Below are 26,059 nucleotides of genomic sequence, written 5' to 3'. Positions count from 1 at the left end.
TTTATTTTTATTTGTTTAAAGACCTCCGCTTGCTGACTATATCACAGAAGAGTTTAGCAAGAGGATTCCATTTTCTGTATTTACTACAAATCCCTGCAGGTAAATGTTCAATACAATTGATCATTTCACAGTTCACTGGCCACATTATTGAGAGCACATTCTAGTTTTCTTCAAAACAGATAAACATTATTTTTCTGTGCTTATTATTGTTAGGATTCAATATTGTACACAGGAAATCATCATTTTTCGTGAAGATTTGGTCAATAAGATGTGCAGAAATTGTATTCGTTTTCCTAGCAGCAATTTGGATATTCCAAACCACGTGAGTAACTGTTAATTAGTTTTTGGATTTTTATACAAAATTATTTATGTTCTGGTTCAGTGTTATCAGCCATTACTGTTGGATGACATTTGTAATTCTGCCATGATTCAGAGTGTCACTTTCCTTGTTTTATTTCTTACCAGAGTATGCTGGCATACTCAAATGTTCTATTTGTTGCCAATTTTTAAAAAAACATGTGCATGGGATGTGGGCTTTGCTGGTTAGGCCAGCATTTATTGTCCATCTCTAAATGTGATGGAGAATGTGGAGGCATGGGGTTCCAGATCAAGAGGTCATGGTCTCCAGGTAAGTGGGAGGCAATTTTAGACTGGGATGTTTAAAAATTTCCTTCACGCTGTGGTGAACCCATGAAGACTGTGAAAGCAAAGTAACTGAATACATTTAAAAAAGAAATAACAGATTTCCAGAAGCTAAAGGTGTCAAGGGGTATGGAGATAAAGGATCAGCCTTGATGTATTGAATGGCAGACCAGGTTCAATGGGCCGCATAGCCAGCTGATCCTCTTATTTTCTGTTTGATATTCTCATAGAACTAACCTGTAATCGTTGTAGTCTAAAGTCTAAAAATAATAGAAATCTTGATGAATACGGATGTGTAAAATTAAAGTAGGAGGAGGCTCATGGGCAACATGAACACTATCAGAATTCATTGGGATTGAATAGTTTGGTTATGTGCTTAAGATTTTACATAATTCTCTAAAAAGCTTATACTGATGTGAACTGATAGAAAATAAATAAATCATTAATCATATGCATTCAATAATATTTTCATTTTCTCACAGCAAACTTCTTACCTTTTTTAAAGGCCATTTGCAGCAAAGAATTCAGTTGAGGGGGGTATTAAATCTTTCCTCTACCTTTTACTGAAGAGCATGTTTAATTTTTGGGTAGTATTCTCTATGAATCAGCCAGTCTCCAGTATTGTTTTTAAAATGATCTGAAGTCAGTGAGCACTGAATCAGCTATCAGTGACCAAGCAAAATACTGTTTCTTTCTGACATCCGTCAATAGATGCATTTCTGGTAGATGTCATAGTGTAGTGGTCAGTTGACATGTTACATCACATCATGTCTGGAACAGCGATTTGATGGCTCAATGCTATTGCTCTGTCAAGGGCACACACTAGCATATTTCTTCATAAATGTAAGCTTCCTAACTATTGTGCACTAGAACCTAATGGTTAAATTTTATGTAGTAACATAATTCAAATTAAATTATCCCTTTATTGTAATCAGTTTATGGCAATCTGGGCTAAAATCCATTAAATACAAACTGTAAATAATTTATTTAATCAGAAAACTAGTATTTGCAACATTAAAATCCTTGTCCTTAAAAGAAGCAAGGAAGTACTTTGATTATGTAAGTTTGACCTCATCAACACTTTAACAAAACTGGATTGAAAGTTTATTGCAGATATTTTCATTTGTAAATTTTACTAAAATGGTGGTACAACATTGAACCTGGTTCTAAATTTAAAACTTGAAAATTTCCAGTGCTAGTGACCAAAGTGTGTATTAAGTTCTGGGGCAATCATATGAATAAAATATAGTGAATATCTGCAGCTTGCCTCTCCTGTGGAGGAATCCTCTTTATTTCTTTCCTAGTTGTATGTCTACATGCTTTATACCCTTTTCTAATTGCCGCAGGGTGGCAGCTCCGGTGAAAATTTTTTTGGCTTTCCCATAAATTTTACTATACTTGTTTGAACAGGTAGCATTTTCTTTGTTGTTGACCTTGAAGTTAGCACAAGTAAACACCAAGTGCCTTTCACAGAATATTTTTCTCTTTTGTAACGCTATTTGACTTCAGGAACCATTCTACCTACAGGTCTACAGACCTCCCCACATCCCCACTGCATATTATTTATTTTTGCAAATTGCAAACTGCACCAACTGTTTTGATGTTCCATACATTAATTAGCTACTTAAACTATTTTTAAAAAAATCTTTGACAAGAAAGCATAACAATATTATAGTAATATCTCTTTGTAAGATTAAAAAAGCCTGCTGCAGTGTCCAAGTAAGCGTTTCCTTCCTACTGTATCTCATTCATTAAAACTATTAGTCATAAACTTTCTATACATAAAATGTAACCTGATATTGGACTTTTTGTGTGTACTTTTTATCTATCTGTTCACCCTTTAACTTGTAACTTTATTTTTCAAAGCTTCATTAGTGACTCTTTACCACTTAGGTGGGAAATCTAATCTTTGGCTGTAGGCTCAACAAGAATCTTTTAGTAACTGATGAGCTAATGTGCAGTTATTTTTCCTATAAACTAGTTTTTTAAATATATATTACGTCATTGTCAAGGTTTTCTGTGATTGTAAAAGATCCGTTCACTAACATTTTTCCTTCAATTTTCTTGGTAGTTTGTCAAGACCATCATTGCACAAGGACATCTAACACCACTCCCACTGTTCGTTAGTCCAGTTTACTGGGCCTATGATTATGCTCTTTCTGTATACCCGGTACCTGACTTGATTGTGTTTGCTGACAAATACGATCCATTCAACATCGTCCATACAGATTGTATTTGCATCAATCCTGTAAGAACCACTACATCAAAGTTTTATTATATTGTAAACTGATCTAATGTAAGCAAAATAACTAATCTATATAGCTCTCTTAAAAATGTTCACGTTTCTTTCCAATAACTTTAGTGAGTTTTCAGAATTCAATGTAAAAGTGTTGTTTTAATTAATGTTTGAGCACGATACTAATTGACCAAACTGCCTTCAGGTTCTTTCAAATTTCTCACCTGCATCTGTTGTCATTTGTAATGCATCTTTTTTTTCCTTTCTGCTTTTTCTTTTAATTTTTGTTTGTTATCATAAGCAGAATCTGACAATGAACATAACAACAGTGTGGTTACCTGTGGAAGAGACTGCATGTGCTGTTGGTTGTAGTGGGTGCCAGCTAAGCATGTACACCCAATTTGGTGCAGTGGCAGGAGCTATAGTATTAATTGTATATCTTTTAATAGAAATTTTACTTCTTTGTTTTAGGGCTCATTTCCTCGAAGTGGGTTCTGCTTCAAGGTATACTACCCCTCAAATAGAACTGTGGAGGACAGGTAATGGACAAACCTCTAAACTATATCTCAGGATATGTCAGGAGACAGAAATTAAATATTTGTTTAAAAGTCTCTTTAAGAATTCACAATTATGTTTAGATTCCTTGATATAAAAAATGTTTTTGTTAAAATTTGTTCCAAAAGTGTATTAGTTTTACTTAGCATTTCAATCGATCGAGAAATTAGTTTCTTATAATTCTTATAAAGATACTGATTATATTTTTCTTCCATTTCAGTAAACTTCAGAATCTTTGATTGCGAAATTTGAAAACTTAGAAGAGACTGGATATTGAAGACTTAGATTTGCACATTAATGTCTTTTCTATTTTTGATCATTTCTTGTTTATTTGTACATATCTATATTGGAGATTTTGTTTATAAATTAAACTTAGAATGTCTGTCTGGTTTAGTTAATAACGATCCATATTTTTTCGAAAGATTGATAATAAACTAAAATTTGTAAGTATGTCCCTTTATAAGAACTATTCTTTTTTAAGTCTAGACTTATCTTATCAGAATTTATTAAACTTGTATTTTTTACATTCTGTACAATTACAGAAAACCTGTGTGACACACCTTTCAATTTATTGTTATAATATACTTCAGGTATCTTAATGTTGCTGCGATGGGAAAAGGATACTCAGAATTGTTAGCGGGGATAAATATTTGCCCCACTTCATTTTTACCTGAGCTCATCTCCTACTGAAACCCTCATTCATTTCTTCATTACCTCGAGACAGGGGATATTGCAGTTTATTCCTTATTGGTTTCCTGCATTCTACTTGGTCACCCAAAGTTGACCACACATACATTTACTCATGAACATGTGAATTAGGACTTGTTGTAGGCCATGTAGCCCTTTTGAACCTGCTCTGCCATTCAATAAAATCATGGCTGATTTGATTATAATTTCAATTCAAATTCCTGTCTATCCGTGATAACCTTTCACACCCTTGCCTAACAAGAATCTATGTACCTCTGATTTTAAAATATTCAAGGACTCTGCTTCTGTTCCTTTTGGAACACTTTTCAGGGAGAGTGTTCCAAAGAGTTGCATCCCTCAAATTTTTTTTGGCCTCATTTCTGTTTTGAATGGGTTACCCCTGATTATTAAACAGTGACCTAGTCCTAGATTCTCCCATAAGAGGAAACATCCTCTCCACATCTACCTTTTCAAGACCCTCAGGATGTTCTGTATTTCAATCAAGTTACCTCTTACTCTTCTAAACTCCAATGGATAAAAACTTAACCTGTCCAACCTTTCCTCATAAGAAAAGTCATCTCAGAATTGCCTCAAATACATGTACATCATCCCTTAAGTGAAAGTACGGGGCTGCATAGTACTCCAGATACTGTCTCACGAGTGCTCCATATAACTGAAACACAACCTCTCTGCTTCTGTATTCCATTCCATGTTGTGTTTATTTTATATTAACCAGTCACCCTCATTGTCACTCTGAGCATCATCCCTTTTGTCCATGTTTACAAGGCTGTAATACCAGGAGTCAAGTGGTCATGGTGGGGAACCCACATAGAATATTAGTCAACAGATTATCCCTTTGCAAATATCACTTGATGAGAGGTCAGTTAGCTCAGTTGGGCTAGTTTGCAATGCACAGTGATGCAACCAGCACTGGTTCAATTCCTGCAATGGTTCAGGTTACCATGAATTTTCTCCCTTCTCACCCTTGCTCCTCACCTGAGGTGTGGTGACCCTCTGGTTAAACTCACCACCTCTCTCTCTCTCTCTCTCTCTCTCACACACACACACAAACCCAATGGTCCTCTGGGACAATGAATAATGTTCTGTTAGCTTGCCCAATTATTTACTGTACATGCATTCTAATGTTTCATGATTCATGCACATTATACTCCCATTTGCCAGATTTTTGCCCATGCATTTAACCTATCTATATATTTTTATAGCCTTGTGTATTCTTCACAACTTATTTTCCTAAATCTTTGACATCAGAAAATTTGACAATCATATCCTCCCAACCTTCATGTAAATCATTTATATAAATTGCAAACAGTTGAGATCGCAGCACACATCCCTATGGCACACTGCTTGTTACCTCCTGCAACTTGGAAAGGACTCATTTATGCCTGTATTTCCTGTTAGTGAACCAATATGAACTACCACACCTCTTATTTTCCACAATAACCTTTGATGTGACAGATTATTAAATACCTTCTGGAAATCTAAGTACAGTACATCTACCAGTTCCCTTTTATCCATGTCAAGTGTTACATCCGAAAATAGATTGGTCAATTATTTCCCTTGTTGTACTAATTCTGCCTGATGACCTTAAACTTATACAATTGCCTTCCTTTAATAATAGAACATAGCACAGTACAGGCCCTTCAGCCCTTGATGTTGTGCTGACCTTTTATCCTATGCAAGTATCACACTAACCTACTTACCCTTCATTCTATTAACTTCCATATGCCTATCTAAGTATGTCCCTAATGTACCTGACTCTACTATGACTGCTGGCAGTGCATTTCATGAACCCACCAATGTCTGTGTAACGAACGTACCTCAGACATCTCCCCTAAACCCTCCTCCACTCCCCTTAAAACTATGCCCCCTCATGATAGACATTTTCACCACAGAAGAAGTCTCTGGCTATCCACTAGGTCTATGCCTCTCATCATCTTAAACACCTCTATCAAGTCACCTCTCATCCTTCTTTGCTCCAATGAGAAAAGCCCTCGCCCCCTCAACCTTTCCTCATAAGACATGCCTTCCGGACCAGGCAGTATCCTGATAAACTCCTCAGCAGCCTCTCTAAAGCTTCCATATCTTTCCTGTAATGAGATGACCAAAACTGAACAAACAAATTCCAAATGTGGTCTAACCAGGCCTCTTATAGAGCTGCAGCATAATGTATCTGCTCTTAAGCTCAATCCCCCTGCTAAGGAAAGCCAACGCACCATACACCCAATGGTTCTTAACAACTCTATCATCTTGGGTCACAACTTTGAGGGATCTATGGACCTGGACTCTAAGATCTCTCTCTTCCTCCACATTGCCAAGAATCCTGCCTTTAACCTGTATTCTGCAATCAAATTCAACATTTCAAAGTGAATGACTTCACACTTGTCCAGGTTGAACTCTTATAGCTTCTATCATTTTTCCTATGACTGATATTAAGCCAACTGGATTGTAGTTTCCTGCTTTGTTTCTTCCTTTTTGCTCCCTTTTGCTAATGGGACTATTTTTGAACGAAGAGAGTTTGGAAAATTAAAACCAAATACATCAGTTATCTCGACTCTAGAGTGAAGTCCCATGAGAGCCTGGACATTTTAAGCCTGCAATCCCAACAATTTACTCAGCATCGCTTCTCTGGTGATTGATTTTCCTTTGACCTCACTCCCTTCCATTTCCTGATGTATTGCTACTTCTGGGTTAATTCTTGTATCTTCTATATTGAAGGTAGATGCAAAATATCTGTTCACTTCATCTGACATTTCCTTATTGTCTAGTCTAAATTGTTATAGGACAAACAGTCTCATTATTTTCTCATTGAAGTATCTATAGAAACTCTTCCTTTGTGATTCAATATTTCTGACTGGCTTTCTCTTGTACTCTATAATTATGTTCTTAATTTTTTTTAATCATTCTTTTGTGTTTTTAAATATCTGTCTTATCTTCTGATCTGCCACCTTTCTTTGCATAACAATATGCTTTTTTCTTTCTGTGGGAAAAGATCTGCCACCCTGCCTACCCATAATAGGCCCACACAGAACATAGGAAAGCAAACTTGGCCAAACTTTACCAGAAACACCCAGAATGCCTCAGCAGTGAGCACACAGTCTGGCAAGTGAAACCAGGCAATACTCGCAGACAAGGGAATACACTTCCCAAAACACACTCACAATACCTGGTCACCACAGCTGTCTCAAAGCCCTGTGGGTAGTCTCAAACACAGCAATACCAAAGCCACACAAAGAACAGGTCAGGTGGAGAGGCACCACCAAGGACCTTGCACCCAGGACAGGAACAATGGAAGCACCTTACTGTTTCAAGTTCTTCGTGACTTGCAACACATTCTTAATGATGAGCACCTCGCCAAGACCTTCCCCACACCTCCACTGCTCGTCTTTAAACAACCGCCAAACCTCAAACAGATCATTGTTTGTAGCAAGCTGCCCGGCTTTCAGGACAGCTCCATACAACCCTGTCACAGTAGGCGCTGCAAGACGTGCCAGAGTGTGGACATGGATACCACCATTACACATGGGGACACCTCCCACCATGTATGTGGCAGGTACTTATGCGACTCAGCCAATGTTGTCTATCTCATATGCTGCAGGCAAGGATGCCCTGTGGCATGGTACATTGGTGAAAGCGAGCAAAGGCTATAGCAACAGATGAATGAGCATCGCACAACAATCAACAGAAAGGAGTGTTCCCTCCCAGTTAGGGAACACTTCAGTGGTCCAGAACATTCGACCTTGGACCTTCGGGTGACCATCCTCCACGGCGGACTTCGGGACAGGCAGCAGCAAAAAGTGGCCGAGCAGATAGCTAAGTTCCATATCCATAGAGAGAGCCTCAACCAGGACCTTGAGTTCATGTCACACTACAGGTGACCACCATTGCACTATACACACATAGAAACTCCTAAACATACACGTAAACACACACACACAGGCACTCACACACTTCTACAGACACACACACTACCACACTCACACATGCATCCTCTCACAGACTTAGACACTTTATACTCACATACACAGATACACTCTCCCACAGACACTCACAACCCCCTCACCCCAGACACACACACTCCTACAGACACATACACACACTCACACATGCATCCCCTCACAGACTTAGACACTTTACACTCACACACACATATACACTCTCACTCACACTCACAACTCCCCAACCCAGACAGACAAACACACACAAAAACCCACATGCACACATACACATATACGTTTGTGGGGTGAATTTGTAATTGCAGTGTTACATTGTACTTTGCTCAAAAACTGCATGAATCCATGTAAGACTCTGTTACCTCATTTTATAGATTAGAATCCGTCTAAACATTATGGCACAGACAACAGAACACAGGGGGCTAACATCTTCAACATCTACATCTTATCTGGGCTGACACCAATTGTTACAGTTAACCTGAGAATGTAACTTTTTAAAAAAGTCTTGTGATTTACATATGAAAGAAGTGAAACTATCATGCTCATTCTAACAGATGAGAAACTCAAACAGTCAAGGTACTTTTCAATGTATAATTTCAGTTACATCACAGTAAACTTTTGCTATAAATTCTGTGTCTTACAATTGTGAACTCCACAACCATCTGATGAAGGAGTCGCGCTCTGAAAACTAATGCTTCCAATTAAACTTGTTGGACTATGGTGTTGTGTGATTTTTAACTTTGTTCATCCCAGTCCAACACCGGCATCTCCAAATCACCTTACTGTTTCAAAAGAGACATTCTCACCTACGTGTAAAGTGAGCTGAAATCTCCTGATCCCATCAAAAACTCATTGATACTGTCAGGATGTTACATTGTATTGACTATTACGAAGGTATCTGAGAGTGCTAGTCCAGGATTAGATTAGATTAGATTAGATTAGATTACTTACAGTGCGGAAACAGGCCCTTCGGCCCAACAAGTCCACACCGCCTCGCCGAAGCGTAACCCACCCATACCCCTACATCTACATCTACCCCTTACCTAACACTATGGGCAATTTAGCATGGCCAATTCACCTAACCTGCACATCTTTGGATTCTCTAAAGGTTGATTTGCAGGTTAAGGAAGTAATTGTAATGTTGTCACTTATCTCAAGAGAGCTGGAATATAAAAGCAGCAAAGTGCTTCTGAGACTTTACAAAGCTCTAATTAGGCCCCATTTGGAATACCGTGTCCAATTTTGAGCCTCACGCCTCAGGAAGGACATACTTGCACTGGAGCGTGTCCAGTGGAGGTTCCTGGAATGGTAGACCTAACATACAATGAATGACTGAGGATCCTGGGATTGTATTCATTAGAGTTTAGAGGATTGAGGGGAGATCGAATAGAAACTTACAAGATAATGCATGGCTTAGAAAGGGTGGATGCTGGAAATTTGTTTCCGTTAGGTGGGGAAACTAGGACCTGTGGGCACAGCCTTAGATTTAGAATAGGTAAATTTAGAACAGAAATGAAGAGACATTTCTTCAGCCAGAGAGTGGTGGGCCTATGGAATTCATTGCCATGGAGAGCAGTGGAGGCCGGGACGTTGGGTGTCTTTGAGGCAGACATTGATAAATTCTTGATCTCGCAAGGAATTAAGGGCTACAGGGAGAATGTGGGTAAATGGAATTGAAATGCCCATCAGCCATGATTAAATGGTGGAGTGGACTCAATGGGTTGAATGGCGTAGCTTCCACTCCTATGTGTTGTGGCTTTTGGACAATCAGGGCATTCTTCTGACAACTGTTTTTCAATTATCATCATTGTAATTGGATTACTCAATTTCCAAATACATTGTATCTTTCCCCATTTTAATTAAACTAATTGTACAAGATTCCTATCAAACCTGGCTTCATCCTCAGCTTGAGGAAGAGTATTTTCCGCTACCTGGACAGACTGTCTGTGCTGTTTCAGCTTAGTCAATTTCTCTTCCGCAATATTGCCTCACTAATAAACTCTTTGTTAATTTCACTTTGAACTGTGCTTTGTGATCTCTAAGTTATTGGGCTAATTTCTCCTACACTTTCAATTAAAACTATCTTTATCCTTGAATGTAAAATTCAATTTTATGTTTGCTGCTACCTAGGGGCAACAAGTGGCATCACGTTCAGTCTTCCTATTCTGTGCTTGTGACATGCATCCAAAACTGCCGAACAACAACGTTCTAAAACATTCTTGTCCTGCTTTGCAGATTCCCTTCATGTCCTTGCTCTTCTAATTCTATTGTATTGTGCACTCTCAATTGCAGTTGCTCCACCATTGGGGTTAGCATCTAAAATTGCCTAGGTCCTAAGCTTTAGGATATTTTCTCCACACCTCTTTGCTTCTCAACCTACTTTGCAACTTTAAGATTTTCCTTCTTTAAGACACTATATAAAACTGACCCCTGTTGTCACTTCATCTAATAACTTTTTGTGGACTTCACTGATGTACTTTGTTTTACAGTGCTCCTCTGAAGTGTATTGGGCCATTTTATTATGTTAAAAATACTTCAACAAATAAGTTGATGTTATCTTCTCTGTCCTGACTCATATGAACAGTCAGAAGTCACATGGCACGAGATTATAGTCCAGCAGATTTATCTAAAATCACAAGTTTCAGAACACTGCTCCTTTTGTCAGGTGAAGTGGAGGAAGCGCAAAGGCACATAATTTATAAGTGGAGAGGTAATGGCAAAATAATTCCGTGCAATTAAGAGTGTCAAAAGACTTTATACTTAAGTCTTTTGACACTCTTAATTGCCTGGAATTATCTTGCTATTATCTCTCTGCTTATAAATTCTGTGCCTGACGAAGGAGCAGTGCTCCAAAAGCTTGTGATTTTGAAGAAACCTATTGGACCATAATTTGGTGTCATGTGACTTCTGACTTTGTCCATCCTAGTCCAACACTAGGACCTCCACATCACAGTTTGAACACATCAAATCCCCTCACAATCTTCTATTTTTAATAAGAACACCTCCAGCTTATTTAGTACAAGTATGTAAGTGAGATGTTTGAACCAGAGGACAATTATTGTAAATCACTTCTGTACCCTTTTTACACTGCCTTCACATTAATCCAACTGACAGTCTAGAGTTATATCCAAACTTTGACATTTGAGAGTAGGAAAACTGGTCGTTTCTAATGCTTGACATCAACAGCTAACTACTTGAGATAAATTGTCGTTGAAAGTTGATAAGCAGCTAAAGTTGGAGATCCAGCATCCATATAATTATGCTCCTGAGACATGTTCTTGTTCAACTTGGCTTCTTAACTTAAAAGAACCTACCAGCAGGGTCACTAGTGAAACTATTTGCCTCGGCAATTTCCAGCTGCCGGAAATAGTTGCATAATAACGACCGAAATTTTATTTACAACATGCTAACAATAGGATTATAAACAAAGCAACGTTGAGACCTGGTCTGTGTTTGGGTTTTGAAGACATCTCCTTGGCAAACAGGACACATCACGTCGGGTTGATTCCTACCTAAATCCGCCATATAGTACGCATCACGTAGATACCCAACGTACTACATCCCCTAAGTATAAAAAGACGCTAACTTCAACCGTTCTTTAAAACAAGTTACTAAACAAAGTCAAACATAATACCTTCAGAGTTGGATAAAGGGGAGAGTAAGGTAAAGAATGACCAAACTTTCGTGCGGTGTTGACGTCAAATGTCTGCGACGGCGGATGTAGACCTATAACATGGCGTCTTTTTCGAAACTCGAGGAGTTGGACTTGACCCGGGACGAAGTGGAGCGCTTTTCCACAGCGTTTAAAGATGAAAAGTTTAGAAAAATGCTGTGCGAATACGCGGAGGAAATTTCCAGTCCGGAAAATAAGAAAAAGTACGAAGAGGAAATCACTCAACTCGAAAAAGAGAGGGGCATGGACATTAAGTTCGTGCATCCCAAACCTGGTTATGTCCTCAAAACCAGCGTTAACGGGGACCAGAAATGTTTCATCAACGTCTGCAGCAACGACCTGATACATAAACCCTTTTGCAAAGCTGAAAAGGGTGCCAACGGGACGGTCGGACAACATTGGTCTCTTCCATACAGTCTGGCGCCGGGGAGAGAAGATCTGGATAAAGGTGGCAGAAAACACATGATATATGATGTGGTGTTTCATCCAGACACTTTGTACATGGCGAATAAAAACAAGAAGTTCAAAACAATGGTAGATCAAACTTCAATTGAAGTGATAGAGAAGCAACTAAATGCCAAACTAGATTCAAGAAATGTTAAAACTTTAAAAGTAAATTACAAGGGAATGCCCGAGGCTGCTGTCATTCGAAAACCTATTCCTGGTGTTCCCAAGAAGCCTCCAGATGATGATGACCCTTTACAGTTTCCTTATCCCTTTGGTTCCCTAAAGTCAGAAACTCCCTCTGGGCATGACACAAAGTCTAAAACAACAAGCAAAAGTTCAGAATCTGCAATGAAGGACAAGAATACAAAATCACAAGACAGCAAATCTACTCAACCCAAATACTCCATTATTCACAGGTCACATATTGATATGCAAGATTACCGATATGCTCGTGAAGCTGCTTCCACCACCAGACCTAAAGAGCTGGTGATTGCTATCGACCTCCCTTTGCTTAAGTCTGCTGAGAATGCTTGTTTAGATGTAACTGAACAATTTTTAAGTTTGGAGTCACAGAAACCAGCTTACAAGCTTGATTTGCATCTACCTTATCCAGTAGATGAAAATCTGGGGTCAGCTATGTTTAACAAATCTAAGAGGCAGCTTGTGGTTACTTTGCCTGTGCTACCTATGAGGCAAGCCCTAGAAGTGGGACAGTTTCCTGCTGGTGACTTTAAACAAACCAAGAATGAGTCCACAGAGAGTGGCCAGTTACTTTGTAAATCAGATTGTCAGCTTGAAGGACATTCACATCAACAAAATGGAGGGCATTTTGGTGATGGTGTGAAACCAGAAAATGAATTTGAATTTAGCACCTTGCAGGTTTCCAATTTGGTACAATCTGAGAACAATAAACAGTTCAAACTGAGCGAAAGCAAAACCTTTACAGAGTCAACTGCTAATAATAATACTTTAGGAAAACCAAATGATGTAATTGCTACTTCCAAACTTGTTTCAGAGGTAGATCCTGAAGAACAGGAAAATGTTGTAAAAGAAGGTGCTATTGCAATGAGTGGTAAAGAATCTCTTGGGACTTTGGAAAAGGTATGCAATCATTCTGCAGGTGAACAGGTAGATGTAGGTGCAGATTCATCTGCAAACACTGCAGTCTACTATGGTGACAATTTAAAGAAAACAGAACCGGTATGTCCTGATTTCCATTACCATCAAAATAAAGACTCTATAACATTCGTACTACATGTGCAAAATGTTAATGAAGAAAGCTTCAAGTCAGTACTTCACACTCATGACTATAGGGTTGTATTTGGGACTCAGGACTCTGATGTTTTATATTCTTTGATTGTTCAATTTCCTCCAGAACATCAGCTGGACACCACAGAAAGTGTAGTTAATATATCTAAAGACAATGCTGCAGTCGTGTTAATGAAGTCACCTGAGTGTCGAGGCTTGTGGCAAAGCTTTCATGCTGGAGAATCATGCAACTGTTTGCAGGTAACTTTGTTGATTCCAAAAATGTCCTGCCATATTCAAAATTGCTACATTAATTGTTTTGCCTTCTCTAATTAGTCTGTTCATAGAGTCGTAGAGATGTACAGTACGGAAACAGACCCTTCGGTCCAACCCGTCCATGCCGACCAGATATCCCAACCCAATCTAGTCCTGCCAGCACCCGGCCCATATCCCTCCAAACCCTTCCTATTCATATACCCATCCAAATGCCTCTTAAATGTTGTAATTTTACCAGCCTCCACCACTCCTCTGGCAGCTCATTCCACACACGCGCCACCCTCTGCGTCAAAACGTTGGCCCTTAGGTCTATTTGATATCTTTCCCCTCTCGCCCTAAACCTATGCCCTCTAGTTCTGGACTCCCCGAACCCAGGGCAAAGATTTTGCCTATTTATCCTATCCAAACCCCTCATAATTTTATAAACCTCTATAAGGTCACCCCTCAGCCTCCGATATTCCAGGGAAAACAGCTCCAGCCTGTTCAGCCCCTCTATAGCTCAAATCCTCCAACCCTGGCAACTTCCTTGTAAATCTTTTCTGAACTCTTTCAAGTTTCACAACATCTTTCCGATAGGAAGGAGACCAGAATTGCACACAATATTCCAACAGTGGCCTAACCAATGTCCTGTACAGCCACAACATATCCTCCCAGCTCCTGTACTCCATACTCTGACCAATAAAGGAAAGCATACCAAACGCCGCCTTCACTATCCTATCTACTTGCGACTCCACTCTCAAGGAGCTATGAACGTGCACTCCAAGGTCTCTTTGTTCAGCAACACTCCCTAGGACCTTACCATTAAGTGTATAGGTCCTGCCAGGATTTGCTTTCCCAAAATGCAGGACCTCGCATTTATCTGAATTAAACTCTGTCTGCCACTTCTCAGCCCATTGACCCATCTGGTCCAGATGATGTTGTAGTCTGAGGTAACCCTTTTCGCTGTCCACTTCACCTCCAATTTTGGTGTTATCTGCAAACGTACTAACTGTACCTCTTATGCTCGCATCCAAATCATTTATGTAAATGACAAAAAGTAGAGGACCCAGCACCGATCCTTGTGGCACTCCACTGGTCACAGGCCTCCAGTCTGAAAAACAACCCTCCACCACCACCACCCTCTGTCTTCTACCTTTGAGCCAGTTCTCCAACCAAATGGCTAGTTCTCCCTGTATTCCATGAGATCTTACCTTGCTAATCAGTCTCCCATGAGGAACCTTGTCGAACGCCTTACTGAAGTCAATATAGATCACATCTACTGCTCTGCCCTCATCAATCTTCTTTGTTACTTCTTCAAAAAACTCAATCAAGTTTGTGAGACATGATTTTCCACGCACAAAGCCATGTTGACTATCCCTAATCAGTCCTTGCCTTTCCAAATACATGTACATCCTGTCCCTCAGGATTCCCTCCAACAACTTGCCCACCACCGAGGTCAGGTTCACCGGTCTATAGTTCCCTGGCTTGTCTTTACCGCCCTTCTTAAACAGTGGCACCACGTTTGCCAACCTCCAGTCTTCGGGCATCTTACCTGTGACTATCGATGATACAAATATCTCAGCAAGAGGCCCAACAATCACTTCTCTAGCTTCCCATGGAGTTCTTGGATACATCTGATCAGGTCCGAGGGATTTATCCACCTTTACCTGTTTCAAGACATCCAGCATTCCCTCCTCTGTAATCTGGACACTTTGTAAGATGTCACCATCTATTTCCCTACAGTCTATATCGTCCATATCCTTTTCCACAGTAAATACTGATGCAAAATACTCATTTAGTATCTCCCCCATTTTCCACACACAGGCCGCCTTTGAGGGGCCCTATTCTCTCCCTAGTTACCCTTTTGTCCTTAATATATTTGTAAAAAACCCTTTGGATTCTCCTTAATTCTATTTGCCAAAGACCTCTCATGTCCCCTTTTTTCCCTCCTGATTTCCCTCTTAAGTATACTCCTACTTCCTTTATACTCTTCTAAGGTTTCACTCAATCTATCCTGTCTATACTTGACATATGCTTCCTTTTTCTTAACCAAACCTGTTTTTACCTTCAATTTCTTTAGTCATCCAGCATTCCCTATACCTACCAGCCTTTCCTTTCACCCTGAGTAAACACTCAGACCCATTTCCCTTTGACTAATACAGCTAACAGTATGGGCAATTTAGCATGGCCGATTCACCTGACCTGCACATTTTTGTGACTGTGGGAGGAAACCAGAGTACCCGGAGGAAACCCACACAGACATGAGGAGAATGTGCAAACTCCACACATTCGCCCGAGGCTGGAATCAAACCTGCGACCCTGGTGCTGTGAGGCAGCAGTGCTAACCGCTAAGCCAACGTGCCGCCCTGATCCTTTTCCATCACTATTTTAAAACTATGTCTCTTGATTAAACTAAATGAGTATTTTGCATAAGAATAGAACTATGGTCGCTGGCCCCTAAAGTGCTCCCCCACTGACACCTCAGTCACCTGCCCTGCCTTACTTCCCAAGAGTAGGTAAAGTTTTGCACCTTCTCGAGTAGATACATCCACACTTAAGAAATTCCTCTCCATCTAAACCTTTAACACTATGGCAGTCTCAGTCGATGTTTGGAAAGTTAAAACCCCCTACCATAAACACCCTATTATTCTTGCAGATAGCTGAGATCTCCTTACAAATGTTTCTCAATTTCCCTCTGACTATTGGGGGGGGGGGATAGGGGTCTATAATACAATCCCAATAAGGTGATCATCCCTTTATTATTTCTCAGTTCCATCCAAATAACTTCCCTAGATGCATTTCCGGGAATATCCTCCCTCAGCACAGCTGTAATGCTATCCCTTATCAAAAATGCCACTCCCCCTCTCTTGCCTCCCTTTCTATCCTTCCTGTAGCATTTGTATCCTGGAACATTAAGCTGCCAGTCCTGCCCATTCCTGAGCCATGTTTCTGTAATTGCTATGATATCCCAGTCCCATGTTCCTCACCATGCCCTGAGTTCATCTGCCTTCCCTGTTGGGCCCCTTGCATTGAAATAAATGCAGTTTAATTTGTTAGTCCTACCTTGTCCCTGCCTGCCCTGACTGACTCATTTCTGTTCTCAACTGTACCAGTCTCAGATTGATCTCTTTCCTCACTATCTCCCATTCCATCTGATAAGATTCGCATCCAACAGCATTTATGGCAGATATAATCCGCAGTAACCCTTAAACTCTCTTTAAACTCCCACACCTGACAAGAAGTACATATCACTGCGAAGGCCATTTTTGCACCTTCACAATCTATAGACCCAGAAAATAACACCGTCTTATTCCTCTACAAAACACTGCACCAGGTTAAATTAATAGTTATGGCTTCTATATTAAGTTTAATGAAGAGACATCTCCAAAAACACATAATCAAGAAAGAACCTACTGTACTCACCACTGCAACCTTTCCATTGGACAGACTTAAAACAACAATTAACTTATCTGATTCTGTTGTGAACTTTGACCAACAGGTTCCTCCAAGATTAGTTGTGAATTTCACTGTTTCTTAATTTTTCCAGATGCACTCCGATGTCCAGCGATACATGAATTCAACAGCAAAGGCAGTAACTGTGCAAGTTCTTTCTCTCTCTCTCTCTCCTGCACTGTCCTCACCATGTGCTTCCTTTGTCTGTTCTTCTCCCTTTTAAAACTGCTGTTGTTTTGACTTTTTTTTTCCCCCAAGGTTCCAAAACAATGCAACAGCATAGAAAACACGAATTACTGCTCCTGGAATTCAAGGAAATCACCTCCAGCAGCTGTTACAGCCAGAAATTTTTCCCATCCTCCATCTGTTCATTCTTGTAACTTTCCTGAAACAAATACTGAAAACGTTTGAAAATTATACTACTGCTTTTTGTTTTTAGGGACAAAGTAATCATTAGGTTCATGAAAAGCAAACCGGTATCTCCTATACCCTAAAAGAACATTCATAATGAATTTTAAAACATTGTTGGAGATTTGTTCTCTTGGGTATAACGTAAGCTGTCTCTTAGGTAAATAATGCCTTGTTGTTTTGCTTGAGTAATCTTTGATGGACAGTGCTCTCCCAGGGACCATCAATATTAGAAAAGCATTTATCTAGTCATATCTTTGCCATAACTTTAACTGATGTGTGGTAATTACAAAAAATATCCCTGATGATCTGGGTTCCCTGAAATAATGCAAATTGCAATATCTTTGTCTCTTTACCTATTGAAAGTTGATTTCAAAAACACCTGCCCATTGCAAACATTGTGTATGCTTAGCATATATAGTAACTTGTGTACTGCTGGAATACACCTTTTAGCCAGTTTATTTTTTTGAAACGTGGGTATTGCTGGTTGACCATTTATTGTCTGTCCCTCGTTGCCCTCCTTGTATCGCTGCACTGTAGGTAGACCCACAATCCCATTTGGAAGGGAATTTTCAGGTTGGACCCAGTGCTGATGAAGTAAACAATTATGAAATGCAAACATATAACTCAAGTTAAAACTTTAATACCTATTATAGAGTCTTCATATACACACGCAGTTATAGAAATAAAACAAAAGGGTGTTGCCGTTGGAGGAGAAAATTGGGAAGGCAGTTCAATATTCCTCATTCACAGGGATCTCTGAGGTAATCCTTTTGGCTTGCTCGGGCTTGTTTGGCAATCCCTCTTTGTCTTCAGATACTTTAATGTTCTTGTGGGAGGCAGAGTGTGACAGATTGACAGATTATATGGTCTGTGACTTTGTGGTTAAAAGTCATAGCACCCAGCAATTGGTGAGGGAAATTAAGCAGGCTTTCTTCAGGCATTTTTTTTTTAACTGCAAAGGCAGCTTCTTTCTTTATGGATGTTCAATTGTTTATACCCACAAACTGACTTTCCAGATAGTTAACCAATCACATTGTTTTTGATAAGCAAACTGCTCATCATTCCACAGGCCAATTAGCTACTTGTTGCTAGCTGAACCTAATTTTTTAACTCATTCCCTGGCTCTAGCTCTTCTGCAACTAAACCTCCTTCCACTGGTTGACCAAATAACAGCATAAACAGCAATTTGATTAGTGCTGGTAGCTTGCTTTCATAGAATGCAACAATCTCCCACAATCCTTGTTTTTTTTTTAAAACTGTCTTTTCCCCATTTCAGTCCATAATCAAAGATACAAAAAAAATTGAGTTTTTACATATCAGTATTGTAGAAATCAAGGTATGGGAATGGGAGAAGTCAATGTGTCATCACAGAAAGGTTAAACCTGCAATAGAGATTTTGAGCTGAGTGGGTTTCCAGTTTGAAGTGGACCACACTGTGAGCTATATACAGTGTAATGGATTCAGGTATGTCTTACGTAGAAAATTGTTGACTAGGAAAGGCAGTAGTGCTGTAGTGATTCAGGAATACTTTCTTTCCATCTTAAAATATCCCCATATTATGCTGCACAATCTCATACACAATTATATGGCAAAAACCTCACATAATTGATTATATTTTTAAATATACTATAAATGGTTGTTGGGATTGAGTAGTTTCCCACTTGTACATAATATATATTAATGATCTAGATGAAGGAACTGAGGGCATTCTAGCTAAGTTTGCAAATAATACAAAGGTAGAGGGATAGGGAGCATTGAGGAGGCAGGGAGGCTACAGAAGGATATAAACAGGTTAGGAGAGTGGGCAAAGAGGTGACAAATGGAATACAACGTGGGAAAGTGAGAGGCCATGCACAAATGGGGAGAAAATTCAGAAATCTCAAGTGCAAAGGGACTTGGAAGTTCTAGTCCAGGATTCTCTTCAGATAAACTTGCAGGTTGAGTTGGTAGTTCGGAAGGCAGATTCTTTTGAGAGGACTAGAATATTAAAAACAGGGATGTGCTTCTAGTCAGACCACATGAGTATTGTGAGCAATTTTGGGCCCCATACCTCAGGAGGGATGTACTTGTCCTGGAGTGAGACCAGATGTGGTTCACGATCCCAGAAGTGAAAGGCAAAACATATGAAGAACATTTGAGGACTCTGGGTCTATACTTGATGGAGTTTAGAAAGATGAGGGGGGAATCTAATTGAAACTTACAGAATACTGAATAGCCTGGACAGAGTTAATGTTGCGAAAATGTTTCCATGTGTAGGAGAGACTAGGACCCATGGGCATGGCTTTAGAGTAAAGGCAGCATCCGAGGAGCAGGAAAATCGACGTTTTGGGCAAAAGCCCTTCATCCGGAATGGAACCTTTTAGAGTAAAGGGAAGAGCCTTTAAAACTGAGAAGGAGAACCTTCTTCAGTGAGAAAGTGGTGATTCGATGGAATTCATTGCCACAGAATGCTGTGGAGGCCAGGTCATTTTTATTTAAGGTAGAGATAGATAGGTTCTTGATTATCAAGGTTTAAGGGGAGAGAGTGGGAGAATGGGGTTGAGAAACCCCTCCTTTGAATCCTCCCACTTCCTCCAGACCACCTGCATGAGCCCCAGCTATGCCTGCCTCTTCGTCAGGTATGTGGACCAGTCCGTCTTGCGTAACTACATCAACACCATTCCCCATCTTTTCCTCCGCTACATTGGTGACTGTATCTGTACCACTTTGTGCTCCCACAAGGAAGTTAACAGTTCAGCAACTTCACAAATACCTTCCACCCTGACCTCAAGTTCACCTGGACCATGTCAGACACCTCCCTCTCCTTCCTGGACCTGTCCATTTCCAGCGACCGGCTCAACACCGACATCTATGTCAAACCCACCAACTTCTACAGCTACTTGGATTACAACTCCTCCCACCCTGCCTCCTGTAAAAACGCTATCCCTTATTCCCAACTCCTCCACCTCTGCTGCATCTGCTCCCCTGAGGACCAATTCCACTATAAAACATCCCAGCTGGCCTTGTTCTTCAAAGACTGCAATTTCCCCTCCCATGTGGTTAACGATGCCCTCCAACGGATCTCCTTCACTTTCTGCTCCTCCACCCTTGAACCCCACCCTCCAATTGCAACAAGGACAGAACCTCCCGGTTCTCACCTTCTACCCCACTAATGTCCGGATACAATACATCATTCTCTGCCATTTCTGCCACCTAAAAACAGACCCCACCACTAGGGATATATTCTCCTTCCCCTCCCCCCCCCCCCCCCCACCCCCTATCTGTGTTTTGGAGAGACCATTCCCTCCACAATTCCCTTGTTAGGTGCATGCCCCCCACCAACCCACCCTTCATTCCTAGCATCTTCCCCTGCCACTTCAAGAAGTGCAAAACCTACGCCCACACTTCCTCCTCACCTCCGCCTGGCTCCAAATGATCCTTCCCCATCCAAGAAAGATTTAACTGTACTTCCACATATGTCATTTATTGTGTCTGTTGCTCTCACTGTGGTCTCCTCTACATTGAGGAGACAGGACGCCAACTTGCGGAACGTTTCAGAGAACATCTCTGGGACACACATACTAAGCAACGCTAACCTACCGCATTCCCAGCTACCTCTTCACCACTCCCCCCATTTATCTCTCAGACCCCTTGGGTCACCTCATCAGATGCTGCCTGACCGGCCGTGCTTTTCCAGCACCACACTCTTTGACTGAGAAACTTACCAGCCATTTGAATGGCAGAGCAGACTTAATGGGCTGAAAGGACCATAAATTAGGCCAATGTCTTATTGTCTTGTAGATTTACAAGTATGCAAATGGACATGTAAATTTCAAGACACTTGGTTCATTGAAAGTAATTTGATCTCAGTTTATTAGAACAATATCAGTTTGTTGCCTCTGTGTACTTAGTGAAAGATTCAATGTTTGTTGGGTTTAAACATTGACCAGTTAAATTTATATGCGCTCTTTATTCATTTATACTATATACCAGTAAAAGACAGTACCAAATCCTTATTAATATAGGTTGATACTTTGTAAAGATACTGTAGTATTGTAGGAATTAAGCTTGAATGATTTATGTTTTGTTTCATCAACACGATTTGTAGAAGTGCATAAATAATTTTGTTTCGTCTGATGTTGTATTAAGCGTGAACATGAAATGTTCTTTTTATTTAGAAAAATCTGTGTGTAACTTCAGAAAATATCAATCAATTCTTGAGTACCAGTTTGGAGGATCCAGTCACAAATGAGCTACCAGAAAAACATCCTTTAATTAATGTTGTGGAAATCAGTGAAAGTGGCCTTGTTATTCATTCTAAGGTGAGTTATATAAAACCAGATCTAAAGATTCAACAAGAACAGAACATTATTCACAAGCTGTCTGTTTTTAACCATTGAGATAAATGTTGCAGAAAAGTCATGGCAGTGCTTTACAGAGCAGAAATAAGTTGTATGTTAAGTAAGAAGATTCAAAATTATTATTTCGCCAGATGATGTTCTGTCAAATACTGTACTTCCGTTTTTTAAATTTCTACTGAAGAATGAGCATTCTTCCTGTGTTAGCCTGCAGTGATTTATGTATTTGGCAGTGAACATTGTGGCTGAGTGTAAAATCAATGCATATCCAATATCCAAATGCAAGAACGTATAAAGTGAATTGAGCTGTTTTATTTACCATTTAACAAAGGAAAACTGCAGACAGTTATTGCCCCAACTAATGTTATATTTTTAACCATATATCATCTGGAGGCAGAAATTCACTTCAAGTATATTGGGTATATGAATAGGAAGGGTTTGGAGGGATATGGGCCAGGTGCTGGCATGTGGGATTAGATTGGGTTGGGATATCTGGTCGGCATGGACGAGCTGGACCAAAGGGTCTGTTTCCATGCTGTACATCTCTATATGGCATGGCAAAGGAGTCAGGGAGCTATTCAGCTCACTATCCTATCACATAAAGACACTGCATTTGATAGAAATCCTTGTTACTCTAACCAAACTAGTATACTAAAAAGTAGATCAAATTAAATTGTAGTGGTTTTTTTAATATAGATTTTCAAATGTTGAGATATTGAGGGTTTTAAGCAGCTGGCATGCAAGAGGAGTTCAGGACTGAGGGAGAGTAACCATGATTTTACAGAATGGCAGGGTAGATTTGAGGGGCTGTTATTTCTTCTATTTTATATTTTGTATAAAATTTGTTCAATTTAATTAAGAAAATAATGTTGAACCTTCTGAACCAAACATCTTGAGGAAATGATGAATCTCCGTTAAACCAGAAATTCACTTCTCTTTGTATGTTTGCACATGGTTAATAAGTTTGATCTGTTTATTACTTTTCTAGTTTGTAATTTAGATTTTTGTTGTGTTCCAAAAAAAGTAGGTTTAGATAGATAGTTCAAGACTTAGCTTATATAAGTACTTTCATTGTTCAAATATTTTTTTTTAAAAACTGGAACTTCCTTTGTGTAACTCTCACATTTGATTCCATGCTAATTTTATTTATTTACTATTTTACACTCTTGCTCTTGGATATTTTTAAACTTTCTGTATTAGATATACTGCATTTGGAATTAATCATTTCCTGCTACTCTTCATTCAATTAAATTTTTCATAGTCATCACTGTAAGGAAACTGACATCCACCACCACTTGATGTGAAATCATTGAATCTTACAGGCCTTTTGGTCCATTGTCCTCATGCAAGCTCTATAAATGAATTGTCCAATTAGCCCGCTCTTTTGTTTCTTTCCTCTATCACTGCAGTGTTTTCCTTTTCAAATAGGTATGCAATTTTATTTTGAAAGTTACTCTAACCACATCCATACACTAAAAACTTGAATTGTTAGTGCATTGTTTGATAGATTTTTGAAATTATTGAGGAATTGAGAGCTAAGACTGTTGAATCTGCTTCAGACTGAAAATGATAAATTTATATTCTACTTGAGTTTTTTGATAACACTCAGAGGAAATTTAAAATTGCAATGTAATGTTGTTATGCTGTAATGATGTCTAGTGCTATCATTCTTACATATCAAACAGTTCCCTCAAAGCCAACAAACAGAAGTAACCACAGAAACAGCAATATCATACCGAGGAACCATTACAATGTAAACTGAAATCTGCCAAATCCTTGGCAGCCTTTTATTGGCATTTGTTTGGAGGCCTTGTAAATAGAAATTGATCAGTGATGTGATTCTTTTTACAACTAATGTTAATTTTTTTTAAAATTCAGACAAGTACATTTGCAACATCTGAATGGGTATATGAATAGGAAGGGTTTGGAGGGATATGGGCTGGGCGCTGGCAGGTGGGATGAGTTTAGCTTGGGATATCTGGTCGGCCTGGCCGAGTTGGACCGAAGGGTCTGTTTCCATGCTGTACATCTCAATGACTCTAAATATTGTTGATTTTTATAATTTCAGCAACAAGAGAGTGAGAATACCAGTTCCCATGGACTTTCTCTGAAACCAGACAGAGTTAACCACAATGAAGCGTGTAATGCTGCAAACGTTCAACAACAGACAGAAGAAACCAGTTTCTCTGAATCTATTGCAGAAGGTAAAATATTGGAAGAAGAGACACCATTGGCAAATGATGCTGTTGAATTTGTATCTAATGACAAATACCAGTTAGCTGCTATGGCAGGCACTGATCATTTTTCGGAGACAACTAATGCAGGAGAAGGAACAAATAATGAAGTTCCAAATTATGACATGAATCAATTGACGCACAGTAACTGTTGGACTTCTCTTAATGCGAGTAAACTTATTAGTGAGGTTAAAATGAAAAGCGAGTCAAATATGTCACCCTCTCACGCAAGTACAATATATGTTGACAAGCCACTATCTATAAATGATGAACCTCTACTTGTAAACTGTGAAAAATCAGTACATTTTAAACAGTGTACAGAAGTAGATGATAATGTACTTGATGAAGATGACCTTCCAAGTAACCAGAAAGATGAGAACACTCCCGAGTTTATTAATACTACGGCTCCACTGCAAATTCTTGAGGAAATCAATCCCAATGACCAAAGTTTTAAGATTATAAGTGACCATAAAACAAAATCTGCATTCAATTTCCAAAGTATGGAGTTGTATCAACTAGACTAAAGAAATGTTTGAAATGGTTAGAAGGGAAACTTTAACTTTATTGTGCCTGATTTAAGGCTTGGCATTGTAGGGGTCTGAATGAACCAAGATTGTGTCTGAAGTTTAAAACTGTGATACATTAGTATAGGTTAGTTTGCATTTTAAATTGCATTCCAAATCACAAAATAACTTTTAATTTTTGTTTAGCTTATGGCCATGTAATAACAGCCAAACTGGCAATTTGTGACCATAGAGTCAGAGATGTACAGCACGGAAACAGACGTTTTGGTTCAACTCATCTATGCTATCCAGATATTCTAAATAAATAAAGTCCCATTTGCCAGCATTTGACCTATATCCCTCTAAATCCTTGATATTCATATACTCATGTAATTTTAATTGTAAATGTAATTGTACTAGCCTCCACCACTTTGGTAGCTTATTCCATACATGTACCACCCTCTGTGTGAAAAAATTGCCCCTTAGGCTTCTTTTAAATCTTGCCTCTATCACCTTAAACCTATGCCTTCAAGTTTTGGATTCCCTACCCCAGGGAAAAGACCTTGTCTATTTACTCTAGTGATTTTATACACCTCCATAAGATCACACCTCAGCTTCCAACACTACAGGAAAAAGCCCCAGCCTATTCAGCCTCTCCCTATATCTCCAATCCTGGCAACATCCTTGTAAATCTTTTCTAAACCCTTTCAAATTTCACAACATCCTTCCGAGAGTAAGACCACCAGAACTACAAGCAATATTCCAATATTGGCCTAACCAATGTCCTGTCCAGCTGCAATATGACCTCCCAACTTCAATGCAAGATCAATAAAGGTAAGCATATCAAACATCTCCTTCATATCCTCTCTACTTGCAACTCCACTTTCAAGGAACTATGAATCTGAACTCCAAGGTCTCTGTTCAGCAACAGTCCCCAGGATCTTACCATTACGTGTCTAAGCCCTGCCCTGATTTGCCTTTCCAAAATGCAGCACCTCATATTTATCTAAATTAAACCCTGTCTGCCACTCATCGGCCCATCTGAATAAGATCCCCTTATACTCGGACATAACCTTCACTGTCCACTTCAGCTCCGTTTTTGCTGCAGACTTACTTAATTGTACTTCCTATGTTAACATCCAAATCTTCAATTTAAATGACGAAAGCAGTGGACCCAGCATTGATCCTTGTGACATACTGCTAGCATAGTTTGTGATTTGTAATTAAGTCTGCAGACTTCTCAGGAACAGCTGGATTTTTCGGCTATGTATTATCATTTCTGTTTTTGTTGCATCTCTTGCAATTAACTTTACAGTATAATTTTTGTTTATCTTGTTTGTTAAAATTGTTATTTCTGCATCTGATCGAGGGATTTACAATGCCAAAACTAATTTATTATTAAATTAT

At 39.4% G+C, this 26,059-nt stretch overlaps 2 protein-coding genes and 1 long non-coding RNA gene across 3 annotated transcripts in view; 2 read left to right on the top strand and 1 right to left on the bottom strand.

The window, feature by feature from the left end:
• Nucleotides 1–3,883, top strand: part of pole2 (polymerase (DNA directed), epsilon 2) — a 29,331-nt gene extending 25,448 nt beyond the window's left edge. The window contains exons 15-19 of the mRNA XM_072568474.1: nucleotides 22–99; nucleotides 214–322; nucleotides 2,714–2,890; nucleotides 3,350–3,417; nucleotides 3,654–3,883. Of these exons, the coding sequence (XP_072424575.1) occupies nucleotides 22–99; nucleotides 214–322; nucleotides 2,714–2,890; nucleotides 3,350–3,417; nucleotides 3,654–3,672 (451 nt within the window). The 3' untranslated portion in view covers nucleotides 3,673–3,883. The remainder of the gene's footprint in view (nucleotides 1–21; nucleotides 100–213; nucleotides 323–2,713; nucleotides 2,891–3,349; nucleotides 3,418–3,653) is intronic.
• Nucleotides 1–11,800, bottom strand: part of LOC140476221 (uncharacterized) — a 21,978-nt gene extending 10,178 nt beyond the window's left edge. The window contains exon 1 of the long non-coding RNA XR_011960433.1: nucleotides 11,726–11,800. This is a non-coding gene — a long non-coding RNA (uncharacterized lncRNA). The remainder of the gene's footprint in view (nucleotides 1–11,725) is intronic.
• LOC140476219 (protein kintoun-like) lies at nucleotides 11,790–26,059 on the top strand. Its single transcript, XM_072568472.1, has 3 exons — nucleotides 11,790–13,720; nucleotides 21,736–21,879; nucleotides 23,984–26,059. The coding sequence occupies exons 1-3, from the start codon at nucleotides 11,825–11,827 to the stop codon at nucleotides 24,671–24,673; spliced, it is 2,730 nt and encodes a 909-aa protein (XP_072424573.1). The 5' UTR covers nucleotides 11,790–11,824; the 3' UTR covers nucleotides 24,674–26,059.

Source organism: Chiloscyllium punctatum, chromosome 4 (genome assembly GCF_047496795.1).
Source record: "Chiloscyllium punctatum isolate Juve2018m chromosome 4, sChiPun1.3, whole genome shotgun sequence".
NCBI classification, from domain to species: domain Eukaryota; kingdom Metazoa; phylum Chordata; class Chondrichthyes; order Orectolobiformes; family Hemiscylliidae; genus Chiloscyllium; species Chiloscyllium punctatum.
Note: the sequence above shows the minus strand (reverse complement) of the source record. Positions and strands in the feature narration are given on the sequence as shown.